This window comes from Solea solea, chromosome 1 (genome assembly GCF_958295425.1).
Source record: "Solea solea chromosome 1, fSolSol10.1, whole genome shotgun sequence".
Taxonomy (NCBI): domain Eukaryota; kingdom Metazoa; phylum Chordata; class Actinopteri; order Pleuronectiformes; family Soleidae; genus Solea; species Solea solea.
In genome coordinates, this window is record NC_081134.1 from 25,585,600 (window position 1) to 25,601,034 (window position 15,435).

General features: G+C 39.8%; 1 protein-coding gene across 2 annotated transcripts; it reads right to left on the minus strand.

The window, feature by feature from the left end:
* Positions 1–1,680: 1,680 nt before the first annotated feature.
* LOC131468222 (prohibitin-2-like) lies at positions 1,681–13,720 on the minus strand. 2 transcript variants are annotated; one of them, XM_058642242.1, is made up of 11 exons: positions 13,617–13,720; positions 12,629–12,758; positions 11,538–11,606; positions 10,755–10,839; positions 10,583–10,662; positions 10,128–10,312; positions 8,913–9,042; positions 3,612–3,715; positions 3,187–3,264; positions 2,321–2,397; positions 1,681–2,234 (listed from the first exon to the last, which is right to left on the minus strand). In XM_058642242.1, exons 1-11 carry the CDS (start codon positions 13,635–13,637, stop codon positions 2,216–2,218), a joined length of 978 nt encoding a protein of 325 aa, XP_058498225.1. In that variant the 5' UTR covers positions 13,638–13,720; the 3' UTR covers positions 1,681–2,215. The 2 variants fall into 2 exon arrangements, with proteins under 2 accessions (XP_058498225.1, XP_058498235.1); XM_058642252.1 differs by lacking the exon at positions 11,538–11,606.
* Positions 13,721–15,435: the final 1,715 nt, after the last annotated feature.

A 15,435-nucleotide genomic window follows, 5' to 3' on the forward strand; every position in this document is an offset into this window, starting at 1 on the left:
GGGTCACTTGTTTGGAGGTGTTTATAGAATGAGATGGATCTTTTCTGGATGTCAATAAGGAGCAGGAACTGGCCCAGTTCAGCTCTGCATGCATTATTTGGTGTTTTTTTTGGACTCTAAGAATGTATTTGCAGAATTCAGTGTGGAAGGTTTCAATTTGATGTTTGTCCCAATTTGAAAAGTCTTGGTTTGTTAATGGACCCCATATTTCACTTCCATATAATGCAATTGGTTGGACTACTGTTTTAAAAATTTTGAGCCAGATCACAAAATCACGTTCTCCTGTGACAGAGTGAGTATCTCATACAACACTACATACAGCAGCGTGTGTGTGTGGGTACTCACAGGTATTCTCCGTCATGACTCAACATTCTTCAGCTCAAGGTTTCAAGCCGCGGCAGCAGCCACGACCTCTGACCCCTCTCTTCGCTACGGTACGTTCCAGTTGTAGTTGAACTTCGGAGATGTGCATAAACATGGAACGTGGTTTAACGCTTTAATGACGGCAGAAATGGAACGCGGCCGAATATTTACATTCAAACAAAAACACCTGCAGAACAGTCGCCGTTTAACGCTTTAATGACGGCAGAAACGTAACACGGCCGAATATTTACGTTCAAACAAAAACACCTGCAGAACAGTCGCGGTTTAACGCTTTAATGACAGCAGAAATGGAACGCGGCCGAATATTTACATTCAAACAAAAACACCTGCAGAACAGTCGCGTTTAACGCTTTAATGACGGCAGAAATGGAACGCGGCCGAATATTTACATTCAAACAAAAACACCTGCAGAACAGTCGCCGTTTAACTCTTTAATGACAGCAGAAATGGAACGCGGCCGAATATTTACGTTCAAACAAAAACACCTGCAGAACAGTCGCCGTTTAACGCTTTAATGGTGGCAGAAATGGAACGCGGACAAATATTTACGCTCAAACAAAAACAACTGCAGAACAGTCGCGGTTTAACGCTTTAATGACGGCAGAAATGGAACGAGGGAGAATATTAACGTGCAAACAAAAACACCTGCAGAACAGTCGCGGTTTAACGCTTTAATGACAGCAGAAATGGAACGCGGACAAATATTTACATTCAAACAAAAACACCTGCACAACAGTCGCAGTTTAACGCTTTAATGACAGCAGAAATGGAACACGGCCGAATATTTACGTTCAAACAAAAACAACTGCAGAACAGTCGCGGTTTAACACTTTAATGACAGCAGAAATGGAACACGGCCGAATATTTACGTTCAAACAAAAACAACTGCAGAACAGTCGCCGTTTAACTCTTTAATGACAGCAGAAATGGAACGCGGCCGAATATTAACGTGCAAACAAAAACACCTGCAGAACAGTCACGGTTTAACGCTTTAATGACAGCAGAAATGGAACACGGCCGAATATTTCCGTTCAAACAAAAACAACTGCAGAACAGTCGCCGTTCAACTCTTTAATGACAGCAGAAATGGAACGCGGCCGAATATTTCCGTTCAAACTAAAACAACTGCAGAACAGTCGCGGTTTAACGCTTTAATGACGGCAGAAATGGAACGCGGCCGAATATTTACGTTCAAACAAAAACACCTGCAGAACAGTCGCGGTTTAACACTTTAATGACAGCAGAAATGGAACGAGGGAGAATATTTACGTGCAAACAAAAACACCTGCAGAACAGTCGCCGTTAAACGCTTTAATGACAGTAGAAATGGAACGCACCCGAATATTTACGTTTTAACAAAAACACCTGCAGAACAGTCGCGGTTTAACGCTTTAATAACAGCAGAAATGGGACGCGGCCGAATATTTATGTTCAAACAAAAACACCTGCAGAACAGTCGCGGTTTAACGCTTTAATAACAGCAGAAATGGGACGCGGCCGAATATTTATGTTCAAACAAAAACACCTGCAGAACAGTCGCCGTTTAACGCTTTAATGACAGTAACAATGAAAGGTTAATCATGACGAAGTGTAAAGTGTTTCCTGACAAATATTTAAAGTCCGATTCTTCACTGTAAACAAAACAAACAACAAAAACGTGATGAAAAACAAACGAACGACAGACTTGGGCATCTTCCAACACAAGAGGAGCCTTTCAAAATAAAAGACCCAGTTTGTGACCCGACCGAGATCCTCAGAGAAGTGAGAGGAACCAGGGGATTTCATTTCTCTGGAGGAATGATGATTTCACACTGAGGAGGGGGCGTGGTCTTCACTTCGCCAGCGACAAACTACAAAGGAAAAAAAGAGAGAAAGTCGAGGTGAATACTTTTGTTTAATTTTGGGTGAACTTTTATTTTGAAAAATGACGACTCACTTGAACTTGTCGCAGTCCTGCACGTTGAGTACCAGACTGTCCGCATTCAGGTACACTTTGTTTTGAGACTGCGCCACCTGCAGGTCACACACACAGCTTCACATTATCCCTAACCTTAACCATAACCAGCTAATGACTAACCCTGACCTTTATCTAACCACAATTCAAATCAAACCAGTTCCTCAGAAATGAGGTTCTGCGTCTTTAGGACCAGGTTTTATTCTCCGTGAGGACTACTGGTCCTGTGTTTGACAGAAAATGTCCTACAGTGGTGCACACACACACATGTTGGACATTCATGACTTGAGGGGACATTGCATTGACTTATATTCATTTCCTGGAGATTTACTCTAACCTAAACCACAATTACTACTGGCCTAAGCCTAACCCTAACCTCAACCTAACCGTAAAACATATCTTCACCTTAAAATGTAGTTATTCACATTGTGGAGACTCTTGCGCCAATTTTTTTTACACTCACTCACTCACTCTCCCACACACACGCATACGCACACTCACACTCTCTCCCACACACACACACACACTCACTCTCCAACACGCACACACGCATGCACACACACTAACTTCTATGTCTGACTTCATCTCCTCAGTGTATGAGTGTGTGTGTGTGTGTGTGTGTGTATGTGTGTGGTTCACAAACGTCATGTCTCACAGTGAGATAAAGACGAGATCATGCGACAAAGTCTTTTTTTTCCAGGTGTCTGATCTCCTCCTTTAAGGCGGGACATTAATGTGGGAGGTGTGAGCAGGTGTGTTGTATTTTATTGTGTTTGTTATTATATTATATATATTGTGTACTAACAGAATATTATTTTGTGCTTTTGTGTTAGGCCTCCTTTTCTTACCGTCTTAGCGATGGTCTGTGCCGCTCTGATCCTCCTCAGTTTCAGGTAACCTGGGTTCTTCGTCACAGCCTCGCCCAGCTGACACACACACACACACACACACACAGAGATTAAGAGTTGTTAGTGTTTTCACAGGAGATAAGTGTTACACACACAAAGGGAGTGAGTCCTCAGCCTCAGGTTGAGGACTCAGTGTCAGACTGGCTCAGCCGGTCTGAAGAACATGATGGTGGTGTTCACAGCTGTCACACACTCTGTGTCACACACTCTGTGTCACACACTCTCCGTCACACTCTCCGTCACACTCTCTACCCCCACCTTAAAAATGTTTGATTTGATGAAAACTAATATTTTTAATTAATACACAAAAAAATTCAAACAGAAAACAAACTCTTAATGAATGAATGAATGTAAAGTAAAGTCACCATCTTTGCAGCCTGAGCTTCTCCTTCAGCCTGGATGATCTTCTGTCTCTGGTCCTGTTTGGCCTTCTCCACATAGAACTGAGCTCGCTGCGCCTCCTGCTGGGCTGCACAGGAAACACAAGTGAAGAAATACTCATCATTGATTCATTTTCAGTGAAAATAAACTACTTATAATTCCACAATCTACTTATAATTCCACAATCTACTTATAATTCCAAAACCTACTTATAATTCCAAAATCTACTCATAATTCCAAAATCTACGTATAATTCGACAATCTACTTATATTCCACCATCTACTTATAATTCCAAAATCTACTCATAATTCCAAAATCTATTTATAATTCCACAATCTATTTATAATTCCACAATCTACTACGTTCAAACAAAAACACCTGCAGAACAGTCGCGGTTTAACGCTTTACTGACAGCAGAAATGGAACACGGCCGAATATTTACGTTCAAACAAAAACAACTGCAGAACAGTCGCGGTTTAACGCTTTAATGACAGCAGAAATGGAACACGGCCGAATATTTACGTTCAAACAAAAACAACTGCAGAACAGTCGCGGTTTAACGCTTTAATGACGGCAGAAATGGAACACGGCCGAATATTTACGTTCAAACAAAAACAATTGCAGAACAGTCGCAGTTTAACGCTTTAATGACGGCAGAAATGGAACGCGGACAAATATTTACGTTCAAACAAAAACACCTGCAGAACAGTCGCGGTTTAACGCTTTAATGACGGCAGAAATGGAACACGGCCGGATATTTAAGTTCAAACTAAAACAACTGGAGAACAGTCGCGGTTTAACGCTTTAATGACAGCAGAAATGGAACGCGGACAAATATTTACGTTCAAACAAAAACACCTGCAGAACAGTCGCGGTTTAACGCTTTAATGACGGCAGAAATGGAACGCGGCCGAATATTTAAGTTCAAACAAAAACACCTGCAGAACAGTCGCGGTTTAACACTTTAATGACAGCAGAAATGGAACGAGGGAGAATATTTACGTGCAAACAAAAACACCTGCAGAACAGTCGCCATTAAACACTTTAATGACAGCAGAAATGGAACGCACCCGAATATTTACGTTTTAACAAAAACACCTGCAAAACAGTCGCGGTTTAACGCTTTATTGACAGCAGAAATGGGACGCGGCCGAATATTTATATTATATATATTATATATTTAAGATTTATAATTCCAAAATCTACTTATAATTCCACAACCTACTTATACTACTCATAATTCCAAAATCTACGTATAATTCCACCATCTACTTATAATTCCACCATATATTAATAATCCCACAATCTAGGTACAGTATATTTCCAAAATCTACTTATAATTCCACCATCTACTCATAATTCCAAAATCTACTCGTAATTCCAAAATCCACTATTATTCCACAATCTATTTATAATTCCACAATCTACTTATAATTCCACAATCTACTTTTATTCTAAAATCTACTTATAATTACAAAATCTACGTATAATTCCACAATCTACTTATAATTCCACAATCTACTTATAATTTTAAAATCTATTTATAATTCCACCATCTACTTATAATTCCACAATCTATTTATAATTCCACAATCTACTCACATTTCCAAAATCTACTTATAATTCCACCATCTACATACAGTATATTTCCAAAACCTACTTTTAATTCCACAATCTACTTATAATTCCAGCATCTACGTATAATTCCACAATGTACTCAGAATTCCAAAATATACTTATAATTCCAAAATCTACTCATAATTCCAAAATAGATTTATAATTCCACAATCTATTTATAATTCCAAAACCTAAGTATAATTCCAAAACCTAAGTATAATTCCAAAATCTACTCATAATTCCAAAATCTACTCATTATTCCAAAATCTACTTATAATTCCAAAATCTACTTATAATTCCACAATCTACTTATAATTCCAGCATCTACGTATAATTCCACAATGTACTCAGAATTCCAAAATATACTTATAATTCCACAATCTACTTATAATTCCACAATCTACTTATATTCTAAAATCTACTTATATTACAAAACCTACTTATATTTTAAAATCTACTTATAATTACAAAATCTACGTATAATTCCACAATCTACTTATAATTTTAAAATCTATTTATAATTCCACCATCTACTTATAATTCCACAATCTATTTATAATTCCACAATCTACTCACATTTCCAAAATCTACTTATAATTCCACCATCTACATACAGTATATTTCCAAAACCTACTTTTAATTCCACAATCTACTTATAATTCCAGCATCTACGTATAATTCCACAATGTACTCAGAATTCCACAATGTACTCAGAATTCCAAAATATACTTATAATTCCAAAATCTACTCATAATTCCAAAATAGATTTATAATTCCACAATCTATTTATAATTCCAAAACCTAAGTATAATTCCAAAACCTAAGTATAATTCCAAAATCTACTCATAATTCCAAAATCTAATCATTATTCCAAAGTCTACTTATAATTCCAAAATCTACTTATAATTCCACAATCTACTTATAATTCCACAATCTACTTATAATTCCAGCATCTACGTATAATTCCACAATGTACTCATAATTCCAAAATATACTTATAATTCCAAAATCTGCTCATAATTCCAAAATCTACTCATAATTCCAAAATCTGCTCATAATTCCAAAATCTACTCATTATTCCAAAATCTACTCATAATTCCAAAATCTACTCAGTTTCCAAAATCTATTTATAATTCCAAATTCTACTTATAATTCCAAAATCTACTCATAATTCCAAAATCTACTTATAATTCCACAATCTACTTATAATTCCACAATCTACTTATAATTCCAAAATCTACTTATAATTCCAAAATCTATTTATAATCCCTCTGATTGGTCAGAGAGTGTTGTCACTGTCCAACTGTAGATCAAAGTTAAAAAGACTTAAAAAACGGTGAAACATTTAGTCTGGTGGATTTAGAGACAGCACCATCGTCACCACGTTCACTGGTATTTCACTTCAGTGACTGAACCATTCTGTCAACTCATCTGAACTAATGATTCTAGTGATTCTAATGATTCTAGTGATTCTAGTAATTCTAGTGATTCCCTTTCACCCAAAACAACTGCTTTAGCAGTCACGAGATTGTGTTTGTGTGGTGGAGAAAAAACGTGTCACCACTGTTTCAGGCAACCAAACCAAACCGTGCAGAGGCGAGACGAGCCGAAAAGCGCCTTCAGTGATGATAAATTCTCTGAACACTCAGGAAAGAAGCTTCATCAGCTATGTTCACATGGACACAAGTGAATAAGAACCCGTTTGGTTGTGATCCATGTGAACGTAACCACAACCGCTTATCACCGCGGCATTTAAGCAACCCCTTGTTGACCGTCAGACCGTTGCTAAAGCCATCACAAACGCTATCGGTGTGTTTATAGGTGCAGACATGAGGCCATATTTGGTTGTGCAAAACAAGGGCTGAAAATCTCTGAAGAGAAAAGATTTCAGAGAAAAGATTGTGACAGACTTTTTTTGCTGATCCGAAAATTGATCCAATCCGTGACTCTGATCCGAGAAACGATCCGATCCGTGAGTTTTTTGATCCGTTGCACCCCTATCTTTAACGCTTGTGTACACACAGCACAATCACATCTTTCATTGTGCGTCCACGGAAACCATGGAATCCTACTTTCCAATCATTAATCCTTTATATAAAAAGGAAGAAACAAAAGATCACAAGATAAAAATCAGTGATTGTCTCTGTGGATGTACAAAACCACTACAGAGAGTTCATGTTCACGTCTTTATCTCACTGTGAGACAGACTTTTCCAACAGGAAACTGAAGTTTGTAAACCACTCACTCTCTCACACTAAACCTCATAGAGAAAATCAGGGATTTTAGCTGCGGGGACACAGGAGCTGCTGGTCCTCTGCTGCCTCGTGTGGTCACTTTGTGTCGCTAAGTGAAGTCTAAATGAAATATTTCAAATGCCGAATTTTACAAAATAAGACATTAGAAGTTATTGATGGAGGCAGCAGTGGGTCAACAACTCCTGTGTGTGTGATGTTGAAATCACTGATTTTCTCTATGAGGTTTGGTGAAGAGGAAGGTGGAGCAGAGCTGTGAGGTTCTTACTTCACCACCAGAGGGCACACTCTTCTGTTTAAACTTCTTCCATTTCATCAAAAGTGATGCTGCGTAGGGGTGCGCAATATTGATGAAAATCAATATCCCGATACTTTTTGGGACTTTGCATTTAATTAATATAATAATATATAATAAATAACGATAATTGGCGATATTTTGCAATCCTCAAACATGTTTGTAAAAGCATGGACAGCCTGTTGTACCAGCTGCTCTTGTTTATATTATATTAGAAACAACTTGTCTTATTTATGAACTTAAACTTACTTTATAAAGTATTGCACAACGAGCAACAAAAACTATCATGAGAGCATTTTAAACTAATGTAAACAATACTCATCAACATGAGGACGTGGACACACATGTAACTGCTGCTGAGTGTGTTTTCTAACACATTGTGGTCGACTGCTGACCGCCGTAGCTTCTCAGATTCTTCACAATCTGTGCGCTGGTTCATTCACAGACACGCTTTCCCACATCGTTTACAGGCGTGTTTTTGAAGCCAAACCACCTCCACACGAGTGAGGAGGAGGAGCCACGTTTAACCACGTTTGTTCACTCATGTTTAACTCCAGCCGTACATGCAGCTACGTAAGCTTGTTGTTGTGAAGCGTGGACACGAGGCTGGATTGTGCAGCGAATGTGTGAGTTCTGATGTTGTTGTGCAGTGAATGTGCGAGTTCTGATTGTTGTTGTGAAGTGAATGTGTGAGTTCTGATGTTGTTGTGCAGCGAATGTGTGAGTTCTGATTGTTGTTGTGAAGTGAATGTGGGAGTTCTGATTGTTGTTGTGCAGTGAATGTGTGAGTTCTGATTGTTGTTGTGCAGTGAATGTGTGAGTTCTGATTGTTGTTGTGCAGTGAATGTGTGAGTTATGATTGTTGTGCAGTGAATGTGTGAGTTCTGATTGTTGTTGTGCAGTGAATGTGTGAGTTCTGATTGTTGTTGTGCAGTGAATGTGTGATGTCTGATTGTTATTCCGACACACTGATGTTGTGATTTCACACATCGTTAAAACAACAGTTAAGATACTATCGTAGTCGACATATCGCACACCCCTAATGCTATGGTATCACTATTTTTCCCTGGTGGCCGTGCCCGGCGCACCATGGGGGCAGAGCTTGTCTGCAGAGACATACCGACTTGTTTGGCCTCCACGGCGGCGGTGTACTCTCGACTGAAGCTGAGGTCAGTGATGGCCACATCGTCCAGGATGATGTTGAAGTCTTTGGCTCGGTCATACAGCTCTCTTCGGATCAGCAGGGACACCTGCGAGGGAGGGGGCGGAGCCAAGCGGTCAGTTTATTCATGTCTGTCACAGAGACAAAGGTGACGTTTACTGTTTTAATGAAAAGACATCAGAATGTGTGTGAGGACATGAGGACATGTACCTGTGCTCTCTGTGTGAGTACATGTACCTGTGCTCTCTGTGAGGACATGCACCTGTGCTCTGTGTGAGGACATGTACCTGTGATCTCTGTGTGAGGACATGTACCTGTGCTCTCTGAGGACATGAGGACATGTACCTGTGCTCTCTGTGAGGACATGAGGACATGTACCTGTGATCTCTGTGTGAGGACATGAGGACATGTACCTGTGATCTCTGTGTGAGGACATGAGCACATGTACCTGTGATCTCTGTGTGAGGACATGTACCTGTGATCTCTGTGTGAGGACATGAGGACATGTACCTGTGCTCTCTGTGTGAGGACATGTACCTGTGCTCTCTGTGTGAGGACATGTACCTGTGCTCTCTGTGAGGACATGTACCTGTGCTCTCTGTGTGAGGACATGAGGACATGTACCTGTGCTCTCTGTGTGAGGACATGTACCTGTGCTCTCTGTGTGAGGACATGTACCTGTGCTCTCTGTGTGAGGACATGAGGACATGTACCTGTGCTCTCTGTGTGAGGACATGAGGACATGTACCTGTGCTCTCTGTGAGGACATGTACCTGTGAGGACATGTACCTGTGCTCTCTGTGTGAGGACATGTACCTGTGCTCTCTGTGTGAGGACATGAGGACATGTGCTCTCTGTGTGAGGACATGTACCTGTGCTCTCTGTGTGAGGACATGAGGACATGTGCTCTCTGTGTGAGGACATGAGGACATGTACCTGTGCTCTCTGTGTGAGGACATGAGGACATGTACCTGTGCTCTCTGTGTGAGGACATGTACCTGTGCTCTCTGTGTGAGGACATGAGGACATGTACCTGTGCTCTCTGTGTGAGGACATGAGGACATGTACCTGTGCTCTCTGTGTGAGGACATGAGGACATGTACCTGTGATCTCTGTGTGAGGACATGAGGACATGTACCTGTGCTCTCTGTGTGAGGACATGAGGACATGTACCTGTGCTCTCTGTGTGATGAGCTGTGAAGCGTTGAATTTTGCCACCACACTCTTCAGAACCTCGTTGACGATGGACGGGAGGACGCGCTCGTCATAGTCTTGTCCCAGATGCTGGTAGAGGAAAGGAAGGTTGGACGCCAGAGGACGAGACAAAACTCGCAATGTGAGGTTCACCATCTGAAGATCTGAGACACAGACAGAGAGTGAGACACAGAGACAGACAGACAAACACAGAGACAGACAGCAGAGTGACACAGAGACAGACAGACAGAGAGACACAGACAGAGTGACAAAGAGACAGACAGACACAGACAGAGAGTGAGACACAGACAGAGAGACACGGAGACAGACAGACAGAGTGACACAGACAGAGAGTGAGACACAGTGACAGACACAGAGACAGACAGAGAGACACAGACAGACAGAGCGACAGAAAGAGAGACCGACAGACAGACCTTTGCTTCCTGTGAGTGAGGAGATTTTTCTGGGTCTGGCTCTGATGTCATAGATGATCGGATACTGGAACCAGGGAATCCTGAAGACCACGACAACATAGACCACCACAGTTATCACATTACACTTTATTATTCTGATGTTTGTGTGTGAGTATGTGTGCGTGTGTCCTGCCTGAAGTGAAGTCCCTCAGCGAGTACCGTGTCCATCTGGATCCCACCAATCCTGTTGAAGACGATCGCCCTCTGACCTCCCTCCACTGTGCACGTACACACACACACACACACACACACACACACACACACACACACACACACACACACACACACACACACACACACACACACACACACACACACACACACACACACACACACACACACACACACACACACACACACACACACACAGTGTTTGAGTTTTTATTCAGATTTCTTGGTTGACTAAACTAAAGCTGTCCCTTTGTGTAAATGTTCAAACAAGAGCATGACACATCAGGTCAACACCATCTTCTACATTCATACAGTACAAACAGTGACACAGCTACTGTAGTACAGCCAGTCATATCAGTGTCCTGTAGACCACAGTAGGTGCACAGAAACAAACTGATTAAGACATCAACTCAACTCTTTAGTCTTTAACCACTGCCACCGCAGAGGTCCAGACTGTTTTCTGACAACTCCACGTCAAAGATCACACTTCTTATTACTTTAATAACTCTTTGAATACGTGTCACTGTCACTCAGAGGACATTTCATTTCTTTAAAGAGGCCATAGCATGGTCCTGTCTCACTTCTATGTGAGATATGACGGTGTACTTACAAACATGAAGTCAAAAACGTCCTCGTCGCTACAAACGAGTCAATGTAAACGTCAGTGACGCTCTCGTCAGCTCTCGCTGTTTCAGACCAAAACCACACCCGCAGAACACAGACTGTTTTGTGATTGGTCAGTTACCTGGAAGTGACGTCATTGGCACGTCAGCTCTCAGACCCGCAGCTCCCTCTCTGGAAAGCTGATGCACCGCTAGCAATGATCAGAACATTGAGTAATGGCGTCGTCACAACCGCTCGCTGTAATCCAGAGTCTGAGCCAGAGTCAGAAGACACTGTGACAGTGAAAGACTGCTGCAGGACGCCTGGAGCTTGGATAATGTTGTGGTTATCGGAAGATAAACACACATACATGCAAATGAGCATGTAGCTTAGCCTGTAGCCGACTATCGTTAATGCTAAACGACAGAACAAGCACACAAAGACCAAAGACAGTTTTACGGTTTGTAAATATTGTAATATATACATATTGTTTTAGGTGAAGTTTGGTGGTGTGTCCTGCTTTATATTGCCCCAAGTTTGTGGAATAATCCTCCGTGAAGTGGTTGCTGCATACATGGAGGTATTTGGGAAATGTAGCAGGAATATTCCCATCAAATATGAAAGATATCCACTGAGCTTCTCTTTGCTCATTGGTGGGAGCTTGTGGAGCGTCTGGTTTTGTTTATCACAAACACTCGCTGAACCTTTTTTCCACATGTTCTCAACCAACAACGAGAGTTCTTCTTCTTCTACGGTTGAAAGTACATCACCGGATGTGCCCGGACTCTCGCGGCGTGATTGTTATGGGCTTTTAGGGCTTCATAGACGAGGTCATGACGCAGATAAACACAAAAACGCACTTCGGGGCTATGGCATCTTTAAATGAAGGACGTGTTACAGACATTTTCTGTAAATATGGTCAAATTCTGCTGTAACACAAATAATTAGATCACTCAAATTAAACAAGTGACTTATTTAAACATCATTTTAAATGTATTTTATAATTATATATTTAGTGTATTTCAACAAATTTAATATAAATAAATATGATGATGATCAATGCAACAGCCTTTTAAACCAGGAGCAGTCTTCACTGATACTTTATCATCATGTGACCAAATCAGAAATGTTATTATAGATAGAACACAGATATAATATAGATATAATACAGATATAATATAGATATAACATAGATATAATATCCATATGTTGACATATTTCAGACCACAGTACCTGTGTATGTGGCTTCCTTCAGTCCATAAGCCAGAGCTCCAGCACCAATCAGCAGTTTGATACCGATCCCTGTCCCACGAGGTCCAGAAGACATCCTACCTGCGATCTGTCGCAGCTGCTGCAGGAAACCCTGCAGAGGGACGAGGAGGACATGAGGACAAGAGGTGAGCGGAGCTGCTCTGTGGCCTTCAGCCTGGAGCTGTTACCATGGTGACAGTTAACAACACCCTCAACTTTACAAGGACGTCAAGATAGAACACGTTAAAAAGGATCAGTGTGTGGGATTTAGCGACACCACATTTTCAGGTCATTATTTGTACACACTGTGCCTTTTGTCAGATAGACTGTATGAAAAGCTGCAACTGATGATTATTTTCAGAAATCAATTCATCTCTCACTAGATTCTTAATTTGTCAAGCATTTGTGTGATCAGTGTTTGTCAAACCTCAAAGTGATGAATGATGATTTTGTAATGACCAGACTGACGGTAAACTTTGTTTAGTTTTAACTAAACAAATTCAAATTATATTACTGGTTTGACACATTGCATAGTGTGTATGTTATGTCATGGACTTTAATAGTAAATTCGGCTTACATAACATCTACATAGAAGGATTATTTAGGTCGCTTAACATAAACTCATGTGCCTGTAGATTTAGCCTGTCAGCCACAGTGTACATTGGGGGTCCATGTTGTGTACATTCAAAGGCAGCGACCTGACACAGAGTTTTGCCGAATTATAGACAAGAGTCTATTGGTGAAAAGTGAAAAACTACAGGTGGCGCTCATGAGTTCATGAAGTTTATTACCAGCTTTAACTCAAGTCACAGTGACTGTCGCGTGTTAAACTGCACTTCCTGTAGCTTTACACCGCGCAACAAACTAAGAGCGGGGAAACTGCGTGACGTCATTCACCCGAGATGAAACTGAAAAACAAGCTTTCTACCTGCGGTATGTTAAAAAGTGTGAAAGTGAAGAAGTGACTTACACCGGGATCTTTATTCGCCATGCTCGTCCTCTGTCTCTTCAAACACCGGGGTACAAGGTCACGGGTGATGACGCACTTCCTCCTGAGCGAGGGGCGACATGGGAAATGTAGGATTCGCCGACCTCGCGCGTTAGTGACGTGGAAGACGTTTAGACATGGGTTTATTGCCAATAAGATGAAATAACTATTTATTAAATGCACACAACATCATATTATATTATCTTATATTATATTATTTTACATTATATTATATCATATCATATTATATTATATTATATTATATTATATTATATTATATTATATTATATTATATTATATTATATTATATTATATTATACACTGCCTGGCCAAAAAAAAAGTCGCCACCTAAAAACAAGGGTCACTAAAGGTCGCCTTTAGCTTTGATTACGGCACTCATTCACCGTGGCATTGTTTCCATAAGCTACTGCAATGTCACAAGAGTGTCTGTCATTTCCGTCCAGTGTTGCATTCATTTTTCTTGTATTGACGATGGGAGAGTCGGGCCACTGAGCAAAGCCTTCTCCAGCACATCCCAAAGATTCTCAATGGGGTTAAGGTCTGGACTATGTGGTGGCCAATCCATGTGTGAAAATGATGTCTCATGCTCCCTGAACCACTCTTTCACAATTTGAGCCTCATGAATCCTGGCATTGTCATCTTGGACTATGCCCAAGTCATCAGGGAAGAATATATTATGTCATGTAACCCTAACCCTTTTGTTATATTATATTACATTTTATATTATGTTATGTTATATTATATTACATTTTATGTTATAGTATGTTATATTACATTTTGTATTATGTTATGTTATATTATATTATATTATATTATATTATATTATATGTATTATATTTTATGTTATATTATGTTATATTATATTATATTACATTTTATGTTATATTATGTTATATTATATTATATTACATTTTATATTATTTTATGTTATATTATATATTACATTTTATGTTATATTATATTATATTATATTATAGTATATTATGTTATTTTATATTGAGATGAAACACGGATTTTACCATTTAAAAAAATGTGAAAGTGGGTTCTTTATTGGCCATGCTCATCTTCTCTGTCTCTTCATGTTATTTTATATCATATAATTTTATGTTATATTATTGTTACAGCAGCAAAATGGTCAGAGTTGACAAAGTGACAAATACAGAACAGAAAAAAGAAGAGAAGAAAAAAACCAAAGAGTAGTATAAAAGTATAAATATATAGAAATATGATACTATTGAAACATTTAAAATAAATATAAAATGTATGATAATAACATGTAACGTTATAACTCCATCACCATGAGTTGTTATACTGTCTTACCACTCTGCTCCACTAGATGGAGTACTTGCAATCATGTATTTGTGCATTTCAATGTTGTCAATGTTGAGTTATTTAATGTTCACGTCTTTATCTCACTGTTCGACAGACTTTTTTCAACAGGAAACTGAAGTTTGTAAAGCACTCACTCCCCCACACCAAAGTCCATAGAGAAAATCAGTGATTTTAACGTCACATACACACACACACACTGCTGCCTCCATCACTAAGTTCAAATGTCTTATTTTGTCACTTCAGTGTTTGAAATCCTTTGTTCAGATTGACCTCAGTGACACAAAGTGACCACACGAGGCAGCAGAGGACCAGCAGCTCTTGTGTCCCCACAGATTTTCTCTATGAGATTTGGTGTGGGAGAGTGAGTGGTTTTCATTGACTGTGTGTGCGTCACCATCATCATCGTCATTATCAGTGTTTGTTTTAGAATTGTCCTCATTAAAAACAC

What these genes read in the sequence shown, in the direction of transcription:
- LOC131468222 (XM_058642242.1), bottom strand. Translation starts at nt 13,637, where the DNA reads ATGGCGAATAAAGATCCCGGT. An exon ending in GCTGAGGGACTTCACTTCAG is followed by an intron (nt 10,663 to 10,754) that starts GCAGGACACACG and finishes CGTGGTCTTCAG; the next exon opens with GATTCCCTGGTTCCAGTATC. An exon ending in CGTGGAGGCCAAACAAGTCG is followed by an intron (nt 3,716 to 8,912) that starts GTATGTCTCTGC and finishes TTTCCTGTGCAG; the next exon opens with CCCAGCAGGAGGCGCAGCGA.